General features: G+C 36.9%; 1 protein-coding gene across 3 annotated transcripts in view; it reads right to left on the reverse strand.

The window, feature by feature from the left end:
• Window positions 1-18,780, reverse strand: part of cacnb2a (calcium channel, voltage-dependent, beta 2a) — a 66,214-nt gene that overhangs the window by 38,996 nt on the left and 8,438 nt on the right. The window contains exon 1 of one of the 3 annotated variants that reach the window (XM_060874109.1): window positions 979-1,083. The exons of the other annotated variants lie outside the window; for them this stretch is intronic. Coding sequence (XP_060730092.1) covers window positions 979-1,011 — 33 coding nt within the window. The 5' untranslated portion in view covers window positions 1,012-1,083. Of the gene's footprint in view, window positions 1-978; window positions 1,084-18,780 lie in introns of those variants that run through there. 3 annotated transcript variants of the gene reach the window in all.

Consider the following 18,780-nt stretch of genomic DNA (forward strand, 5'->3'; position numbering starts at 1 on the left):
TGGAGTTTGACATGACAAAGAAATTTAATGCTGAACAAGTTCACACCAAACTTGTTCACACCAAAACAGGTGCAAATTCTATTTTGCAAATTCTATTTTGGCCTCTGATTAAATAAGAGTTAAATAAATTACTTTCACTGAACATCAAATATTCTTCTGTGTATAACTCTGATATAGCAACAGTCAGCAGTCCGGACTAGAAAGAAAACAGCCCTAAATTTATATGATTCTGTGTGTTTTTCTTTGAGGTTTTCCACAAAAGTTGAAAATCAACCGTGTCAAGCCATTTGTTAACATAACATGCAATGTGCATACTTTTTTGCAAAAAAAAGTTGTTTTCCTAGAAAGAACATTCTCTACATGTATTATACATATTCACAGCATTGCATATGTACTGTCAGTGTTTTAGCATCAGTAGCTGTAGTAAGGCTTTACGAATAGGATTGACATAAATAATCACCGCTCCAGCATCACACATTAACACCTAACTGAATATGTGAAATAATGTACAAACGTTTAACTACACAGTTTATATTTAGATGTAATATATATATATTTTTTTTTAAATCCGTTCTTCAAACTCGACTACAGCCTGAAAAAAACAACATTAAGAAAGAAAACAGGAAAAGGTTTGCACGTATGTGATAAGGTCCAAAGGGAAGTTTAAAAGGTAATGAGCTCAGTCTGTCCCGGGCATCTAGACTCACAAACACACATCTAACAAGGCAGAAAACGACGAGAAAGTCCAGGGATTGCTCCATTTGCTCTCACAGACTCCGGCATGGAAAGCACAAGAAAAGAGCCGGGAATTTACTCCTTTGTTTGGATGGAAAGAAAACAAATGGGTCTATACTGAAGTGCTGCACATAAGTGTGTGTTTAACAGTGTGTGAGTGTGTCGGTGTATACTCATGTGAGTGTGTGTGTGAGTGTGTGTGTGTGTGTGTGTGTGTAAAGACATCGTTAAAGAGGGACTCACCACGTCGGACTCCTCGCTGGTTGAGTGGTACATGTCTGTGTATTGCCAGTGTGTGTGTGTATATATGTGAATGTGAGGAAGATAGAGAACTACTCCACCCAGAAACTTTTCAGACAGGCCCAGAAGGAGGAGGAGAGAAAAAGGGGATCGAGCCTCTCTGCCTCATTTAGGGGGCTGTGCTTCGACCACTCTTTCTTTTTCCCTCCGACATTGTGCAGCTGTGTAGAAGAAGTGCGGCTTACTGTGATCTGTGACCTGATGTGATCTTGTGAAAAAATATCTTTTTTTATTTACCTACGTAAAAACTTGACATAAACTTGACCCACCACCCCCCTTTCTCTCTCTCTCTCTCTCTCTCTCTCTCTCTCTCTCTCTCACACACACACACACACACACTCTCTCTCACTCTCTCTCTCTCACTCTCTCTCTCTCTCTTACACACACACACACAAACACACACACTCTCTCTCTCTCTCTCTTACACACACACAAACTCTCTCTCTCTCTCTCTCTCTCTCTCTCTCTCTCTCTCTCTGTCTCGCTCTCTCTTTCTTTCTCTGTCACTCTCCCCCCCTCTCTCTCTGTTATTTAGCAGCTTGTTTCCCATGCTATGAAAAAAAACCCCATTGACAAATCATCCCTAAACACACACACACACACACACACACACACACACACACACACACACACACACACACACACACACACACACACACAAATGAGAATTAACAAGTATGAATTAAGCCAAGAAAATTCCATAATATAGTAAAAGCAGCTATAGTATTGTGTGTGTGTACCAGTACCATTGTGTGTGTGTGTGTGTGTGTGTGTGTGTGTGTGTGTGTGTGTGTGTGTGTGTGTGTGTGTGTGTGTGAAAAGACAATGCTACAAGAATCTCTGCCAAGGCTGGCTTCTAGAAACACAAGCACATCAACCTTTATGTAAATCATTGTCACTAATCCAAAGGCAATATTTATAGTGATGACAAAATAAAAACAAACTGAACTAAACAAACAAAAAAAAATCCCAAATTGCACTTGCATCAAACAGGATACAACGTCACAGTTCACACGTTGTACACGCTGAACAGAGCACATGGATAACATGTGTGCTTGTGGTCACCTCATACGTAATGCAGATCTGTTTTAAATAAAAGTTAAAAGCTTTACAGGACCAGAAACCGAGATACCGGAAGCAGACATGCTTACGTTCAACAAGTGATCAGAAAAGTTCTGGAAGCTTTAAAGAGCTGAACGATGAATTTATGTAACACAGTACGTTTTTTTACTCTACCTCATTTACCAGATGACTTCACACACCTTCTCACCAGAAAGTGACAATTATATAATAAGCAAATTATTAAAAGTATTCCAAATTGTAACTCCTGAAGACCAACACCACAAAAATGTGCTGATGAAGCTCAGGTTTATCACAGGGCTGCTCTGATTACTCAGAAAAGCAGCTCTCAACATGCTGCAGTTAAGAATCTAACACTAACTCTCACACTCTCTCGCTTTCAGTTAGTGTTGGTCAGGGTGGCAGTGGATCCGTAGTCTATGCAGTGAACACACGAGCATGGGTTCACATTCACCCTGGATGGGCTGCCAGTCCCAGATAGCAGATAACTGGGTAACACAAATTTTCAACAAGTATTATGTGAGAAAAAAGCAAAAGTGATTTAACAGCACAAGTTATACAATCTAACTGCTATTAATATTTAAATAAATAATATTTAATCCTTTGTATATATTTTTATATTTTTATATTTATATTTATTTACATTTTACCTTATGATTATTATTATTAGTAGTAGTACTGGTAGTAGTAATAACAATTATTTTAATTATTTTTCATTTATAATAATTGTTTACATTTTAAAATTTGTAAATAAAATTTGTAAACAAAATTGTATTCATTTTTATTCATTCATTCATTCATTCATTTTCTACCACTTATCCGAACTGCCTCGGGTCACGGGGAGCCTGTGCCTATCTCAGGCGTCATCGGGCATCAAGGCAGGATACACCCTGGACGGAGTGCCAACCCATCGCAGGGCACACACACACTCTCATTCACTCATGCGGAAGAAACCGGAGTACCCGGAGGAAACCCCCGAGGCACGGGGAGAACATGCAAACTCCACACACACAAGGCGGAGGTGGGAATCGAACCCCCAACCCTGGAGGTGTGAGGCAAACGTGCTAACCACTAAGCCACCGTGCCCCCTATTCATATTTAAGTAATTAATAATAAAAACCTTCTTATAACAAGTGTATACAAAATTTTAAATATTTTGTTATTATTATTATTATTATTATTATTATTATTATTATTATTATTATTATTATTATTATTGAAACAGCCTCAAACATTTCTTATCACACAAATGCAATGCTAAAAGACAAATCAAATGTAAAAAAAAAGTATAAGTAAAGAGGCTAAATGAAGCTCTGTGGAAAAATGACACTTGATCATATTGTATGTCTTTATCCTTCATCTATTATATATTAATATATGGTATTATAATATATATATTAATCCTTCTGGATATTTGAATACAAAAGTGAGGTTGGTGTATTGACTGGCTTTATGTGTGTTAATCACTACTGCACAAATAAAAATATGGATAGCTCAGTAGATTACAATATTTTCTTTTCTCAAATTTTCTTTCATTACATTCTGTTTGGATACTGTGTAATACGAGCATTTTTGTGTCGCAGCTAGCATGCTAACATTATCCTCGTCTAATATTAAAGATTGTTATAGATTGGAGAACAAAATCTTCACATCAGATAACAATATTTTGTTATAATTCTTTTTCTAAAGACATTTTATCTAGCTAGCTAACACTAATCAGTGAATTTTCCCTGTAGGCCATGTGCTGTACATGATCCTTCAGAAGCTTTAATCAGGTCAGCAATTCATGTAAGGAGTGCTGGAGGCAGTCACAGTGCTAACAATGGTACTGGCTATTACTAGCTAAATATACAAGCTGTTGTTGAAAATAGGAGGTTTTACTCTTACACATTATACTCAACGAATGTGTCAGTCATTCATTTTGCACACTTTGCTGCAGCAGGACCTGGTCAGCTCATCAGAAGGTGCTTGAGGAACATGTGAGAACATCTGTCAAAAAACTGAAGCTGAAGTGAAACTGGACCGTAAAACATGACAAAAACATACCAGTAAATCCACCAAGGACTGACTGCAAAGTAAAACTGAGAATTCTGGAATGGCCAAGTCAAAGCTCAGCTCTAAATCCTACTGAGACCCTGTGTGGTGATTTGAAACAAACTGTGCATACAAGTAACCCCTCAAACATCACACAGCTGAAAAAATTCTGCATTGAGAAAAGGGGGAAACTTTCTTCTTGTCAATGTCAGAAATTGGTAGATGGCTACGAGAAACGTCTCACTGAGATTATTTAAGCCAAAGGGGGGAAACACTAGATATACGATCACAGGGTGTCCTAACTTTTTCCTCAGTTGAAATATTCATTTTGTTGATTTCTTTTGTTTAATAAGTGAAAAGTTATTTTTGTGTTGTTGTTGTTTACATGCAATTACATCCATTTTATCTACAGGTACAAATTAACCCAAGATCACAAATTGACATGTTGACATTTCTTAATAGAGAACTTAATATTTAATGGGTGTTCTAATTATTCCACATGTCTATATATATATATATATATATATGTATATGTGTGCGTGTGTGTGTGTGTGTGTGTGTGTATTTGTGTGTGTACATATATATAATTCTCATAACACTGACAATGGGTAGACAATGATAACAGCAGCATATACACTCACTCACTCACTCACTCACTCATTTTCTACCGCTTATCCGAACTACCTCAGGTCACGGGGAGCCTGTGCCTATCTCAGGCGTCATCGGGCATCAAGGCAGGATACACCCTGGACGGAGTGCCAACCCATCGCAGGGCGCAGCATATACATTCCATACTAAATATTTTCCAGTCACTTGGATATTTGTCTCTTTGGCATCATGTATTATCCTTTTCTTCTGTTTAATTGTTTTAATATTATTTTAAAATTAATTTTTAAATCATTTTAAAAGTTTTTAAATTCCTTGTTTTATTGTTGTGATTATTGTTTTTTTATGATTATTTTACTTTCTTTTATGTAAAGCACTTTGAATTACTATTGTGTATGAAATGTGCTATATAAATAAACTTGCCTTGCCTTGTCTTGCCTAAGTCGTACTACTTAATGCATATAATGCTGTTTGTCGCACAGTTTTCAGTTCTCTATTTCACTATGTATTGACTTTGTATTTGCAGCTGTTATATTAATCGGGATGGTGGAGAAAGTTGTAGCACATCGAACCTCACAAAATACTTGCATAGCTTTATTCTACCAGAGAGGGCAATGTTTACAAATATATAGCTTCCTAACTATAACTATTTCCTAAAGGGAGAAAAGAAACACAGTGTTACAGGCTTCTAGAAAATAACTATAAGAGTTAGGGTTAGTGTGTGGTATTATACCTTGTTTGAAAGACTGTACAGTTACATTTATGCTATCGATACATTTTTATTTCATTTTAAACAACTGAGCAACTGAGGGTTAAGGGCCTTGCGCAGGGGCCCAGCAATGGCAGCTGGGTTTGAACTCATAACCTTCCAATCAGTAGTCCAAAACATTAGCTACTAAGATACCGCATAGTACAGATATACTGCACTTTCACTGAAAGATTACACACATTCATCACATTTTCCATGCTCAAGAAACATTGCAATTATTGTACATACTTAAGTACTCTTTGCATGAATGTTGTGTGTGTGTGTGTGTGTGTGTGTGTGTGTGTGTGTGTGTGTGTGTGTGTAATTCTTTTCTATTCAAAGCGGAACCTTGGGATACTGGTTCATTGTAGGACACCACAAACACACACACACACACACATACACACACACACACATAGTCATTCAGTATCTGATTTCCATTCATTAACTTGGTACACTGTAGAAACGCTATAGTAAATCTATTCTTAGCCTTCGTCTGGGATTAATCATATTCACAGCTTATATAACATAAACTAGACAAATGATTCCATTATTATACATCAGATGATGCATCCTACTATTTTGTTCAGAGTAGAATGAATAATGGTACATAAAATATTGTCCTGAAGTGAAGTATTAAATATTTATATATCTACTGTATTTATTATTTATTATATAATATATTATTTAGATAAGCCATGCATTTTATAGATATATACAGTGGATATAATAATTCCAAAAACACGTTTGCACTTTCAATCATGCTTTGTGGTGTAAAATTTTAAAGATTTAAAAGAAGAACGTTCAAAGACAAATCGTGTCAGATTTCTGAATTCAATTGAAACATTTTGTATATGTTGCATATGAGTTTGAGGGAAAAAAGACATACTAATCTGTTTGCACACACATATATAGAGCAATTGAAAAATCATGTACAAAAGACTATTAAACACTTGCCATTAATGAAGTGATACTGATTTATAACGATTAGCTTTTTATGTGAGATTTTTCTTGATTCTTCCTTTCATTGAACTGCTGAAGCTATTATCAACTTTTGAGAGCTTTTGAAACATGTACAGGATCTCATTGTTGAAAGGTATCGATTGGTAGAGGACTATAAAAGAATGGCTGGAACAACATTATGTGACATCCTCAATATGTGAAGAAAATGGGGCACCACAGCGGCAGGACATCCTCCAAATAACATAACATAACTTATCAGCATGATAAAGCTGCTTCAGGATCATCTGGCAAGTACTGATCAATCCCTGTATATCAAAATAATGTTTCATATTCTTCTCATGTCTGTGGAATAGAATGGCAAGATGGAAGTAATATAACGAAACAACCAAGCTTGCCTAAATCGTGTTATAATCCCAAGGTAGAACTTTTTGGCCAAAACTCAAAAAATATATGTTTAGTGTAAAACAAGAGAGCTCATACAGTACACAAGGATTAGCATACTATGGGCTTTAACCAAGATAGACGGACTGAGAAGATCCAAATACCAATCTATACAGTACCTGCAGTGCTGTTACACATCTCACTATGGTTATAGTCATGTTACAGTAAGATTTTTCTTGAATGTTTTCCATTCTTTTCACTTGAATAACAAAATCAACAATAATGAATCAGACTTTGATCATCAAGTGGACACAAAGCACCACTAATAGTGTATAGTACAGTATATATATGAACATAAAATATAATGCAATTCAAAAACTATTATTTCAAAATCAGCCAGATGCACAAACTTACATTATATATAAATTCCATCATATATAAATGAGAGTGCCTTACCCTGATCACCACATCTTTGTGTATTGGAGACTTCGTAAATGTGTCCAACATAGCAAGCAGAGCCAAAATGTTCAAGCTTGTGCAGTTTTAAATTGATGCTATACTGCTGAGAAATTAATTCAGGTAATAGAAAGAGGTAATATATAATGAATCGTACTATGAATAGTACTATGGTTGCACTACAAACCTATCTAACAATGCACTAGTGCTTAAAAATTGATACCGGATGCTGACTGATCAGCTGACTGCAAAAACAGAGCTCCAACTAGGGCACACACACACACACACACACACACACACACACACACACACACACACACACACAGTGCATGTGGGTAAAGCGTTTAGATATTAAATGCATAAAGCAAAATGTTTTTCCAAGTGCAGATTTTTCCTTATTCTATGTTCTTCATGGTTGAACCAGATCTGATCCTTGGAATACTGGGCAATACAGGCACCATGCACTCATTTATACAACTGAGCAATTGAGGGCTATGCTGAAAGGCCCAGCTGTGGCAGCTTGCTGGTCCTTGGATTTAAACTCTTAACCTTCCGATCAGTAATCCTTGTCAAACAACCCAGAGGAAACCTACATAAACACTAGGCAAACAAGCAGAGAAACTCTACACAAATAGTAACCTGAGCTCAGAATCAAACCCAAAATCCTGGAGCTGTTAGCTGTCAGGGCTGCACACTTTATATACTCTCTCACTCACTCACTCATTTTCTACCGCTTATCCGAACTACCTCGGGTCACGGGGAGCCTGTGCCTATCTCAGGCGTCATCGGGCATCAAGGTAGGATACACCCTGGACTGCGTGCCAACCCATCGCAGGGCACACACACACTCTCATTCTCTCACACAATCACACACTACGGACAATTTTCCAGAGATGCCAATCAACCTACCATGCATGTCTTTGGACCGGGGGAGGAAACCAGAGTACCCGGAGGAAACCCCCGAGGCACGGGGAGAACATGCAAACTCCACACACACAAGGTGGAGGCGGGAATCGAACCCCCAACCCTGGAGGTATGAGGCGAACATGCTAACCACTAAGCCACCGTGCACCCCCACTTTATATACATAAATGGCAAAACATAACAATGTCATGAGTATCATTTGCTATAAGCTATAGAAACTATGACACTGATTTATTTGTGCAAAAACATTTAGGAGCCTGATTGTTTGCTACTGTACCTACTTATATAAAAGAAAAAACATATGTAGGACAGAAAGTGTATTTGTTTGGTCAGAAATATGAGCCCAAAAAGATTACTAAACCTTTGAAAAGCCTAATAAAATAATAAAAAATCACCTTATTATGGAGAACATGCACATGGCACTTGTATCTGCTATATCCAAGATAAATTGATGCCGTATTGACCTTAAAAGGAGGCCCTACATAATACTAATGAATTATTTTGGTCTAAAACCAGGTGTATCAGTTTGCGTTCCAACATTGTATACATCATAACCAGCATTCATTTGCTTGTCTTTGCTTGTCATTTCAAATAACCAGAACATATGGGATTCCTGCTCTGCTATAACTTCATCCATTTTCTGGATGTGCCTCATGGGTCACTTTAGCAGTTCAAAAGTTTAGCAGGCTGGAAAATCACCGGAACATACAGCATTTTCCGTCAGCTTGGTTGATTCACAGGATTGAATCACTTTCTCACTTTCTCAATCAAATTGTACTAGATCTGAACTGGAAATGGATGAGGACCAGCTCCCTCCGATGCTCTCAGACTGGTTGTTCAGCTGTTGCCTAAGTGATCCATGGCAATGGGGAAAATGCAGTCTTCTCTTCATTATAACATGACCATGTAACAAGTGAATTTTCTGTAAATTACACAATTGTCTAGTATGGTGTTGGACAACCTTTAGTTCATGTAAATACATTTCTTCCACGTGTTAAGTGAGATTAGCCGTCATACATTTCCTGGAACACACTGCCTTGCAATATTTTATGATTTTTTATCTTAGTGCTTAAAACTGAAAGGGATATTAATTTTTAAGGTCCTTTGTGTTATATTAGAGGAATAAAATGCAATATGTAATGTAATAATTAATAAAAAAAAATCACACAATACTATCTAGATCTGTCTAGATTAGTCAGACATAGGAAAAAGACATAAGGGTGTTGCAGACATACACAACACGATAATGTAACCACACAGAGTACAGAAGTTCACAAAGTACTGAAATAAATATATAAGATCTGAAACACACACACACACACACAAGTCATGCTCGAAATGATTGACATTACCTTAACTTTCTTAGACATTCTTGCATTCCCTAAGTGCCACAGGGACACTGGGGCTGTCTGCTGCTCACACACTGAACCGTATCAATAATACAGGTTCTGCCTAGCATTGACAATTCTAAGAAGTTTCCTGTTACAGTAATAAGATACCTGGTATTACAGGAAAGTGTAAGCTTGCAGTATAACACAATGCAAGTCGAGTGTTCGCGCCAATAAACACAGAAAAGCAGGATTAAATAAAACAATCGGTGTATTGTTTCTGTAGGAAACAAAGCAAATCTGAACATGTATACACATATGTACATCTGAACATCAATTAACTGAGCATACTATTAAAAACAATGCTACCTCATTTTATCTTAAGATTGATTGTGAGTGCAGAATTCACTTAGTTGTTCACAGGATGTGGAGAACTGACCACAACAAGCTGACAGATGCTGTGCTGAGTCACATGACAGACTCTAGACACCATCTGGAACCATAATCCTTTGGTGTGGAGATAAATGACCTGAGGTCTGATGTCACTGACTGCCACAAAACCTCAGTGATGTTGTGTAGTAAAATTCACATTAAACTGCAGAATGTGTTTAGCAACGAACATGTCGGACATTTTACTGAGCTCCGGTTAATGTAGTCAGCTGTGAGGGTTAAAATAGTGTAAACACTTGGTATATACTGTGTATCACAAAATAAGATAAACATTAAGAATTTTCTGAGTGTGCTTTAAAGCTATGATAGAGCTTTAAAAAGTAACACAACTGACATGCTGTTGTAAAAATAGGTCAGTCAATCATGCAACTTTTTAATTGTTGTAGTTGAAAAATAAATAAATAAAATGATTCCTTTCACATTTACAAAAATGACTTCTACTGATTAAAAGAAAAGTAACTTTAAATCATTCTTGGAGTCGTGTTCCAAAACTAGGGGCCATGACCCCTGATTTACAAATGATGTTGTAAGAGAAACTGTATCAGTAATATGTTTTAAAAATGAATATTAGAAAGATTCTGTGTGCTAATATTTAAAATATTAAAGCCACATTTAAACGAATAGGGTACCTGTTATTCTAGTCTTTTCACTATCCTGACACACTACACCAGAGCATCTCTAATAAATATACTAGTGCTGTGTATGAAATCACTACTGAGCACTAACACTGTGTTTAACATCACTGTGCAATGAATCGCTAAATATTTTATAGCTGGACGTTTACAGCCTGACAAACAGAGCTGTGACACTCTGACGTACCATCAGAATAGATGTCGTATTTAATTCACCCGACATCCATAAATTAAGCATGCGAGTGTGTGAAAAATGTCACTCACATTACTGCTGCTTCTGCTTGTTGACGCAAAGTCATGCGTCAAGCATATACCAGGATCCTCTGCTTCACATCAGGTTATAATCACACCACCATGGCATGGATTATCTTCCTATAACAGCACAACACTTCCTACGAGACTGATAACTCAGTGCAAGCCATATTTCTTTGGTTACTCATACAATGTTACTGGAATAATAAAATGTTCAAATGTTACAGTAGTCTAATATAATACAGTAGTGTATAATAAATCTGGTGTCGTGATGGTTTGGACAATTACATGATTTAACGCGTGTTTTTTTTTGTGTGTGTGTTTTGTGCTATGTGCATTTGTTTATCTTTTGCGTGTGTTTTTCCCACCTTATCCTGTCTCTGTACACCTGATCCTTATCTTTTACTAATTACCTCCCCTATTTATACCCGTTGTCATGCATGTGTTGTTTTTTTGGTGAGTCCTTGTTGTTGTGTGTCATTTGTCACCTCGTGTTATCTGTTTTTAAGGTTTTTTTTTTTGTAACTTGTTTTTCCCTAGTGTTTTCCTGTGTCTGTGGATTTTGTATTTTATTAATTAAAAACCCTGCCTGTCTTCGATCAGCGCATTTGAGTCTGGATTCTATTCCTATTCTAGAAAAATATTTGGGGTTCAAGGCTTTTAACAAAAAATTGGAGGAACTCTTTATTTAATACTTACCATTCTGATAAAATGATGAAAGAACCATGTGAAGGTAAATTTAACACCGTCACAATTTCTTCTGCCAGTCTGTTCACTAACATCATTTTGCTAATAATGGACACATTTTAAAGCACAAGCAGTATGATTAAATATTTTTTCCAGTCATACCGGGGATCAATTTTGTAAGTGGATTAGAAATATTTTTATTGGATATCAGTATAAACAAATGAGTTTATCTTTTTTTTTTTAAAAAGTTTTTAAAAAGTGTATAAAATTAGTTAGCTTTCATTGTAAGAAGTGTTTACTGCAGTTGGGATAACCTTACACAGACTTTTAGTGACTGGCTTAGGAAAACAAGCACTTAGGGCATCTCAGAGAGAAGAAATGGTTTGATCTCTCTCTCTCTCTCTCTCTCTCTCTCTCTCTCTCTCTCTCTCTCTCTCTCTCTCTCTCTCTATCTATATATATATATATATATATATATATATATATATATATATATATATATATATATATATATATATGTGTGTGTGTGTGTGTGTGTGTGTGTGTGTGTGTGTGTGTGTGTGTAAAATCTCTTATGGAACTATTTATATAATATATTGCCACTAGTAGGCTAGGTAGAAACAGATACATTTAAAACACTGAGTGTCTTGACTTTCATATGAGCCATTAATCACCTTTAATCACCACTGTGGAGTGTGACATGACAAATAATTTAAATGCTGAACATGGGCACAATCACAACCACAACCCAACCCTTCCATTTTGAACAAGTTTCCATGTGTATCATGATCAGTTAATTCTACATACAATCAGAAATCCTTAGTACATACTGTATATCCAACAATCCAACATAACATAAAGCATTATTCATCAGTTCACATCAAGAAAAAAAAATTATATATATAGTTTGCTCTCTTATTACACTTTTCAATAAAATATTACCAATATACCAATTCATGAGTTTTGCAGTTTCCAGTTCTATTCAATAACATGGACTTGGAGCTGAATTCTGACGGCTAAATTAGCAGTGATAAATATTTGAATACCAAGACATAGTCCTCCCCATGCAAATACACCCTCACCACTTGTTCTAACACACCACTTACAGTTGTACATGACTAATAAACCTTGTTTAGCATAATACATTTTGCTGCCCTACAATATTCAGCAGAAGTGCTTGTAAAATGTATTTATGTCTTTTTGGGGTCCAGGCAGATTCTGTCTATGAGTCAATGGTCAAATCTCATTCTTCTTTCAGAAGAATTTAAGTAAAGAACATTTTTTATCCTAAATCTCTCTGTTTGCTAATTGCAAAATTGCAAGTAGGAAACATGTGACACCACACACACACACACACACACACACACACACACCTACACACACACACACACACACACACACACACATTTTCAAGTCCCTAACCTGGCCGTATCTAGACAACTCACACTCACCCATGAGACCTTCTTGCTCTTGTGCGTGTTGTGCATGGCTGTGTAAAGACTCCAGATCAGAGGAAAGGCCTCAGTCTCACACTCACTGCTTTGCTATTAATTTCCAGTTTCAAAATCGAGTCGAAAGGATCCACGTGGTGCTCCATTTAGATCAGCCCTGACCAGGTGATCTATTAGAACCACCCCTTAATTTTAGTTTCATATATCCATGTTCACAATATCAACCACATCCATGGGAACTTCAATGGTAGCTAAAACCCCAGGCAGGAATGATAGAATAATAAAGTGACAGAGAAGACAAGAAAGTGCTGAAATATCGGTGAGTTCTCCTCGGAAAGTGATAACGGATCCCGTGAAGCAAGGTGAGAAAACTCCCATTATTATTCCTCCAAAACTCTCAATCCTGTGATGGGAGAGATATAAATATGTAGAAACCTCACCCAGCTGGACCTGAGAAAGACCACCAATTAGGGAGCGAGGATTTGGCAGCTGTTGCCGTGCACGAGATAGGAATCACTACAGAAATACATGAAAAGGGGTGGGGAAATGGGGCACATGTAGTGAGCACTGACAAAGAGGTAAACTAGGGATTATATGTTTGCAGTGTTTAGCCCTGTGGCATAGAGATTACAACAAGCAGAACATAACAAGCCCCGGCTTTACCTTTACTGTTCTGTCTCAATCTTTACATAGACACATGGATTTCATTATAAAAACTGAATTTTCCCTCTTTCATTTTCCTTGTTTCCACCTTGCTCTGCCTTTCACTGTCTACTGGGACAGTTTTCTGCTCTGCTTGGGAGGGACAAAGTTACACAACAGCCAATAGAAATCATGTTTAGTCAAATAAATAATGAGCAGTGAAACTACAGGCTGTTCCAAAAATCATATCACTTTCTCTTCACTAGTAATAAATCTTTTCACTGGACCACCTTGCTGATGAAGTTCTCACTTCGTTTCACACTCACTAGCTCTCTACACCACTTTCCCTTCGACTTCTTCTTTTACTTAATATCGTGTGAACATTGCATCCTTTCATCAGTTCCGTTTTTCTCGCCTCCTTGCAAGCTGCTGGTGTTTTTTTCCCTGTGTATTTTGGTCTTACATACACACACACACACACACACACACAACACACACACACAACACACACACACACCACACACACACACACACAACACACACACACACACACAACACACACACACACACACACACACACACACACACACACACACACACATACACACACACAAATGTTAATGAAACTATGGACAATTTGGAACTGTCTAATGGAAATCCAGCCTGCTCTATATATTCAATGCAGAGTATTTTGTCTAATGTTTGGTCACCAATAAAGTTAATGACAACACAGAGACACACACACCAAAATGAGCACAGTATAAGTAAATAGAACTTCAAACATCTGTCTCTGTGCTTAATGTACAACTTGTCACATAAATTCTATATTGCAGACACAGACAAATACACCATAAAACACACACACACACACACACTGTAACACCCAAAGGAATTGGACAAACTAACACAATCATGAATTAGATGTTATAGTTCTTTGAAGTCAGTGACTGCCTGATGTCTGGAACATACAGACGTCACCTAACACTAGATATCTTCCTGAGTCTTGCTCTGACAGGCCTTTACTTTTGCTGTCATTATTTCCCGCTTGTATATGAGACATTTTGCCTTAAGTTTGCCGTCAGCTTTCCATCATTCTGGTACAAGTTGATCTTTGTGTCTCATCTGGCTATAAGATGTTGTTCCAGAACCACAGCAACTTTTTATGATGTTTTATGCAAACTCTTATCTGGTCTTCCTGTTTTTTGAGTTTTTTCTAATGGTTTACATTTTATGAGTAATATTTACTGTGGTGAATTCTCTTGATTGTTGACTTCTAGGCGGCGTCCTTCATTTGGCTAGTTGTTATGAAGCAGTTTGTTATCCATCAAATTCAATTCAAATTTGAATAGTCTCATACACAGTCATACAAAATAAAGAGTTTAAATAAAAATCATAAAAAAGCCATAAATTAAAAAGTTTTTAAAAGTTTTTAAAAGATTTAAAAGTAAAATAAAATAAAATTGAATCTGGACAGAACAGAGGAAAACTTTGTAAGATTCTAAGTTACACACTTGGACATTTTAGCTGCTTACTTGAAGTTGAGATCGAACACTTCAAGATAGAATAAAACACACCTGGCTATGAAACAGCTAAGCAGCCAAATGTCCAATCATTCATTCATTCATTCATTCATTCATTCATTCATTCATTCATTCATTTGCTACCGCTTATCCGAACTACCTCGAGTCACGGGGAGCCTGTGTCTATCTCAGGCGTCATTGGGCATCAAGGCAGGATACACCCTGGACGGAGTGCCAAGCCATCGCAGGGCACACACACACTCTCATTCACTCACGCAATCACACACTACGGACAATTTCCAGAGATGCCAATCAACCTACCATGCATGTCTTTGGACGGGGGGAGGAAACCGGAGTACCCTGAGGAATCCCCCGAGGCACGGGGAGAACATGCAAACTCCACACACACAAGGCGGAGGCGGGAAACGAACCCCCAACCCTGGAGGTGTGAGGCGAATGTGCTAACCACTAGGCCACCGTGCATATATATATATCAAGATATATATATATATATATATATATATATATATATATATATTTTTTTTTTTTTATGGTCCAACGTGTGTGTATCTGATATCCATTAAAATCAACCATTCTTTAAGATTCCTCACACATCGCACTGAAACAGTCAAAACACAAGGGGTTCAAAAGTAAAGGTAATATAGTGTATCTATGCCCTCTAGTGAGTGGCTGCAGTGACATTTTAACTCAACACATTCTGTAAGTAGAAAAAAGACTAACATTTAATGAGATATTCTGTCATACTTGTACTCTTTATGTGAAATCTCTGCCAGTATTTATTTCTTTGCAAAAAAAATAAATAATCTTTGCTTTTAGTCATTTTTGGATGATTATAAGAATGAATTGAGGGCTAGAACACACAAACAGTCACGCCTTATGAATGAGCAGGCATTTTTAAGCACAGACCACAGCATAGAAAGCTTGTAAATCATAAAGTGTGTGGAATGTTTATGTAATTGTTGAATAAAAAGGAGGATGAAAATGTATGCCCATGTGTTATAGTAACCGTTTTCTGCTGGTTAATACAGCTATTAGACTTATTACTCTCTGATTTACATAAACTGCCAGTTAATGGCTTTCAGATGGCATGAAGATAGGGTGTGTCTATAATGAAAATGGGTAGGCATGAGTCACACAAATCATCAGGATTCATAAGGTCTTGAAAAAAAAAGGAAAACCAAGACACTTGTGTCACTTGGGAGCCCCAGTAAATTTAAATGTAATGGATGATCTGTTTTTCCATATCAATGTTCCAGGCTTCTCAGAATCCAGATCCACCGCAACCCTGACTAAGATGAAGCGGTTAGTAAAGATGAAGGAAATCTTGCTCTTATTTAAAAGTCATTTATAATTCTAAATAACATACATAGAATTTTGTTTGAAATTAAATACACAATTGTATTTATCCTTCATTTATCTGACATTTTCAATCACTATAATAGTGATTATAAGTCACTCTGATAAAGAATTAATCAGGAGACTGTTGGATTACAGTGAGAGAGAATTTTAGTGGCAGAAAATAACCTTAACATTTAAAATGGTTATGAAGAAGCATTGAGGCATCTCAGAAGGCACCGTTTGATATGAGATATAAACATTTGTGTGGGAAAAAATTACCGTTTGGTGTTTTGTTTTTGGAACTTTTCTATGAATATATTGCCCCAAGTAGGCTAGAAAATAGCATAAATCAAGCATGTTTACTTTCATGTGAGCCATTAAGCACTGTGGAGAAAGACATGATGAAGAAATTCAATGCTGAAGATTGACACAACCAAAAACAGGAAGAAATTCCATCTATTTGTCTTTTGTCCATTCCAATTCCATCTATAAATTCCATCTATTTGTCTATTATAAGTCTTTTCTGATGTTATTCTGCATTTAATAAACTACAGTTTACCATAGTTTTTATTATCATTTAGCTGAAATGTAAAACTATTGGTCAAGTGGCAATTTTGCGTAACATTTGTCAGAGATTCTCTTTGCTGTTTCATTTGCAGTCTGCTAGTTTAAGAGGGAAAGCTACTAATGAGCTTTCCTTCTGCTCCGCTGAGCTTCCAGAACTTTTGGCTTATGGAGGAAGGAAGGAAAGAAAGGGAAAATAAAATGTGCATCACTCTCTCTCTCTCTCTCTCTCTCTCTCTCTCTCTCTCTCTCTCACACACACACTCACACACACACACACACACAGATAACAGTAAAACTAACCAAGATTAATTTGCATCATACTTTCCAGTCCACTAGTTTAAGGGGCTCTATGTGGATCTAGACATTTGTCTCACTCTTTCCAGAGCATCGAACATCTCCCTGTAAGCCCATTAAAAGCATTTATTCTTCATACCCTTTAGTTCTCCTGAGAACTAAAAGGAATGCAGATGCACTGCCAAGAAGTTTCTGCCTTTCTAGAATGAATATAGGAAATAACCAGGATTCTAGAGAAATCTACAAGACATTTAAAGGTTTCTCACTAATACCAATATAATAATCTAAAGCCTAAAAATTTCACCAGCTTACTTAAATAGATAGATAAATGCAACGCAAAAAAATGAATGAATCCATGGCATGTTGATCACATTAACTCACTCACTCACTCAATCACTCTCTCATACTCACTCACACTTTCACTTACCCATTCACTTACATTTTCACACTTTCATTCACTCAGTCACTCACACTTTCACTTACTCACTGTCACTCATTCACACTTTCACTCTCACTCACTCACTCACTCACTCACTCACTCAATCACAATTTCACTCACCCATTCACTTACTCTTTCACACTTTCACTCAGTCAATTACACTTCCACTCACTCACTCACTCACTCACTCACTCACTCACTCACTCACTCACTCACTCACACTTTCACTCATTCACTGTCACTCATTCACACTTTCATTTACTCACCCACTTACTCACTCACACTTTCACTTATTCACTCACTCACTCACTCGCTCACTCACTCACTCACTCACTCACTCGCTCACTTACTCACTCACTCACTCACTCTCTCTCTTTCTCTCTCTCTCTCTTTCTCTCTCTCTCACTAACTCACTCACTCACCACACTTTCACTCATTCACTCACTCAAAGCACAGTAGAAACTGGAATAGTAACACAGAAGAGTATACACAGTTTAGTGCAAAGAGGATTACTTGTGTCTAAATATATATATATATATATATGACATGTTGATTACATTAACTCCCTCACTCACACTTTCACTCACCCATTCACATACTCTTTCACACTTTCACTCACTTAGTCAATTACACTTTCACTTACTCACTCATTCACTCACTCACTTACTCACACTCACTCACTCACTCACTCACTTACGCACTCACTCACACTTTCACTGTTACTTATTCACACTTTCATTTACTCACTCACTCACACTTTCACTTATTCACTCACTCGCTCACTCACTCTCTCTCTCTCTTTTTCTCTCGCTCTCACTCACTCACTCGCTGATTTAATTAACATGTTGTTTATGCTGTACATCACACAGTGCAGAGTTTGAACAAAGCACAGTAGAACCTGGAATAGTAACACAGAAGAGTATACACAGTTT

This window comes from Tachysurus vachellii, chromosome 7 (assembly GCF_030014155.1).
Source record: "Tachysurus vachellii isolate PV-2020 chromosome 7, HZAU_Pvac_v1, whole genome shotgun sequence".
Taxonomy (NCBI): Eukaryota; Metazoa; Chordata; class Actinopteri; order Siluriformes; family Bagridae; genus Tachysurus; species Tachysurus vachellii.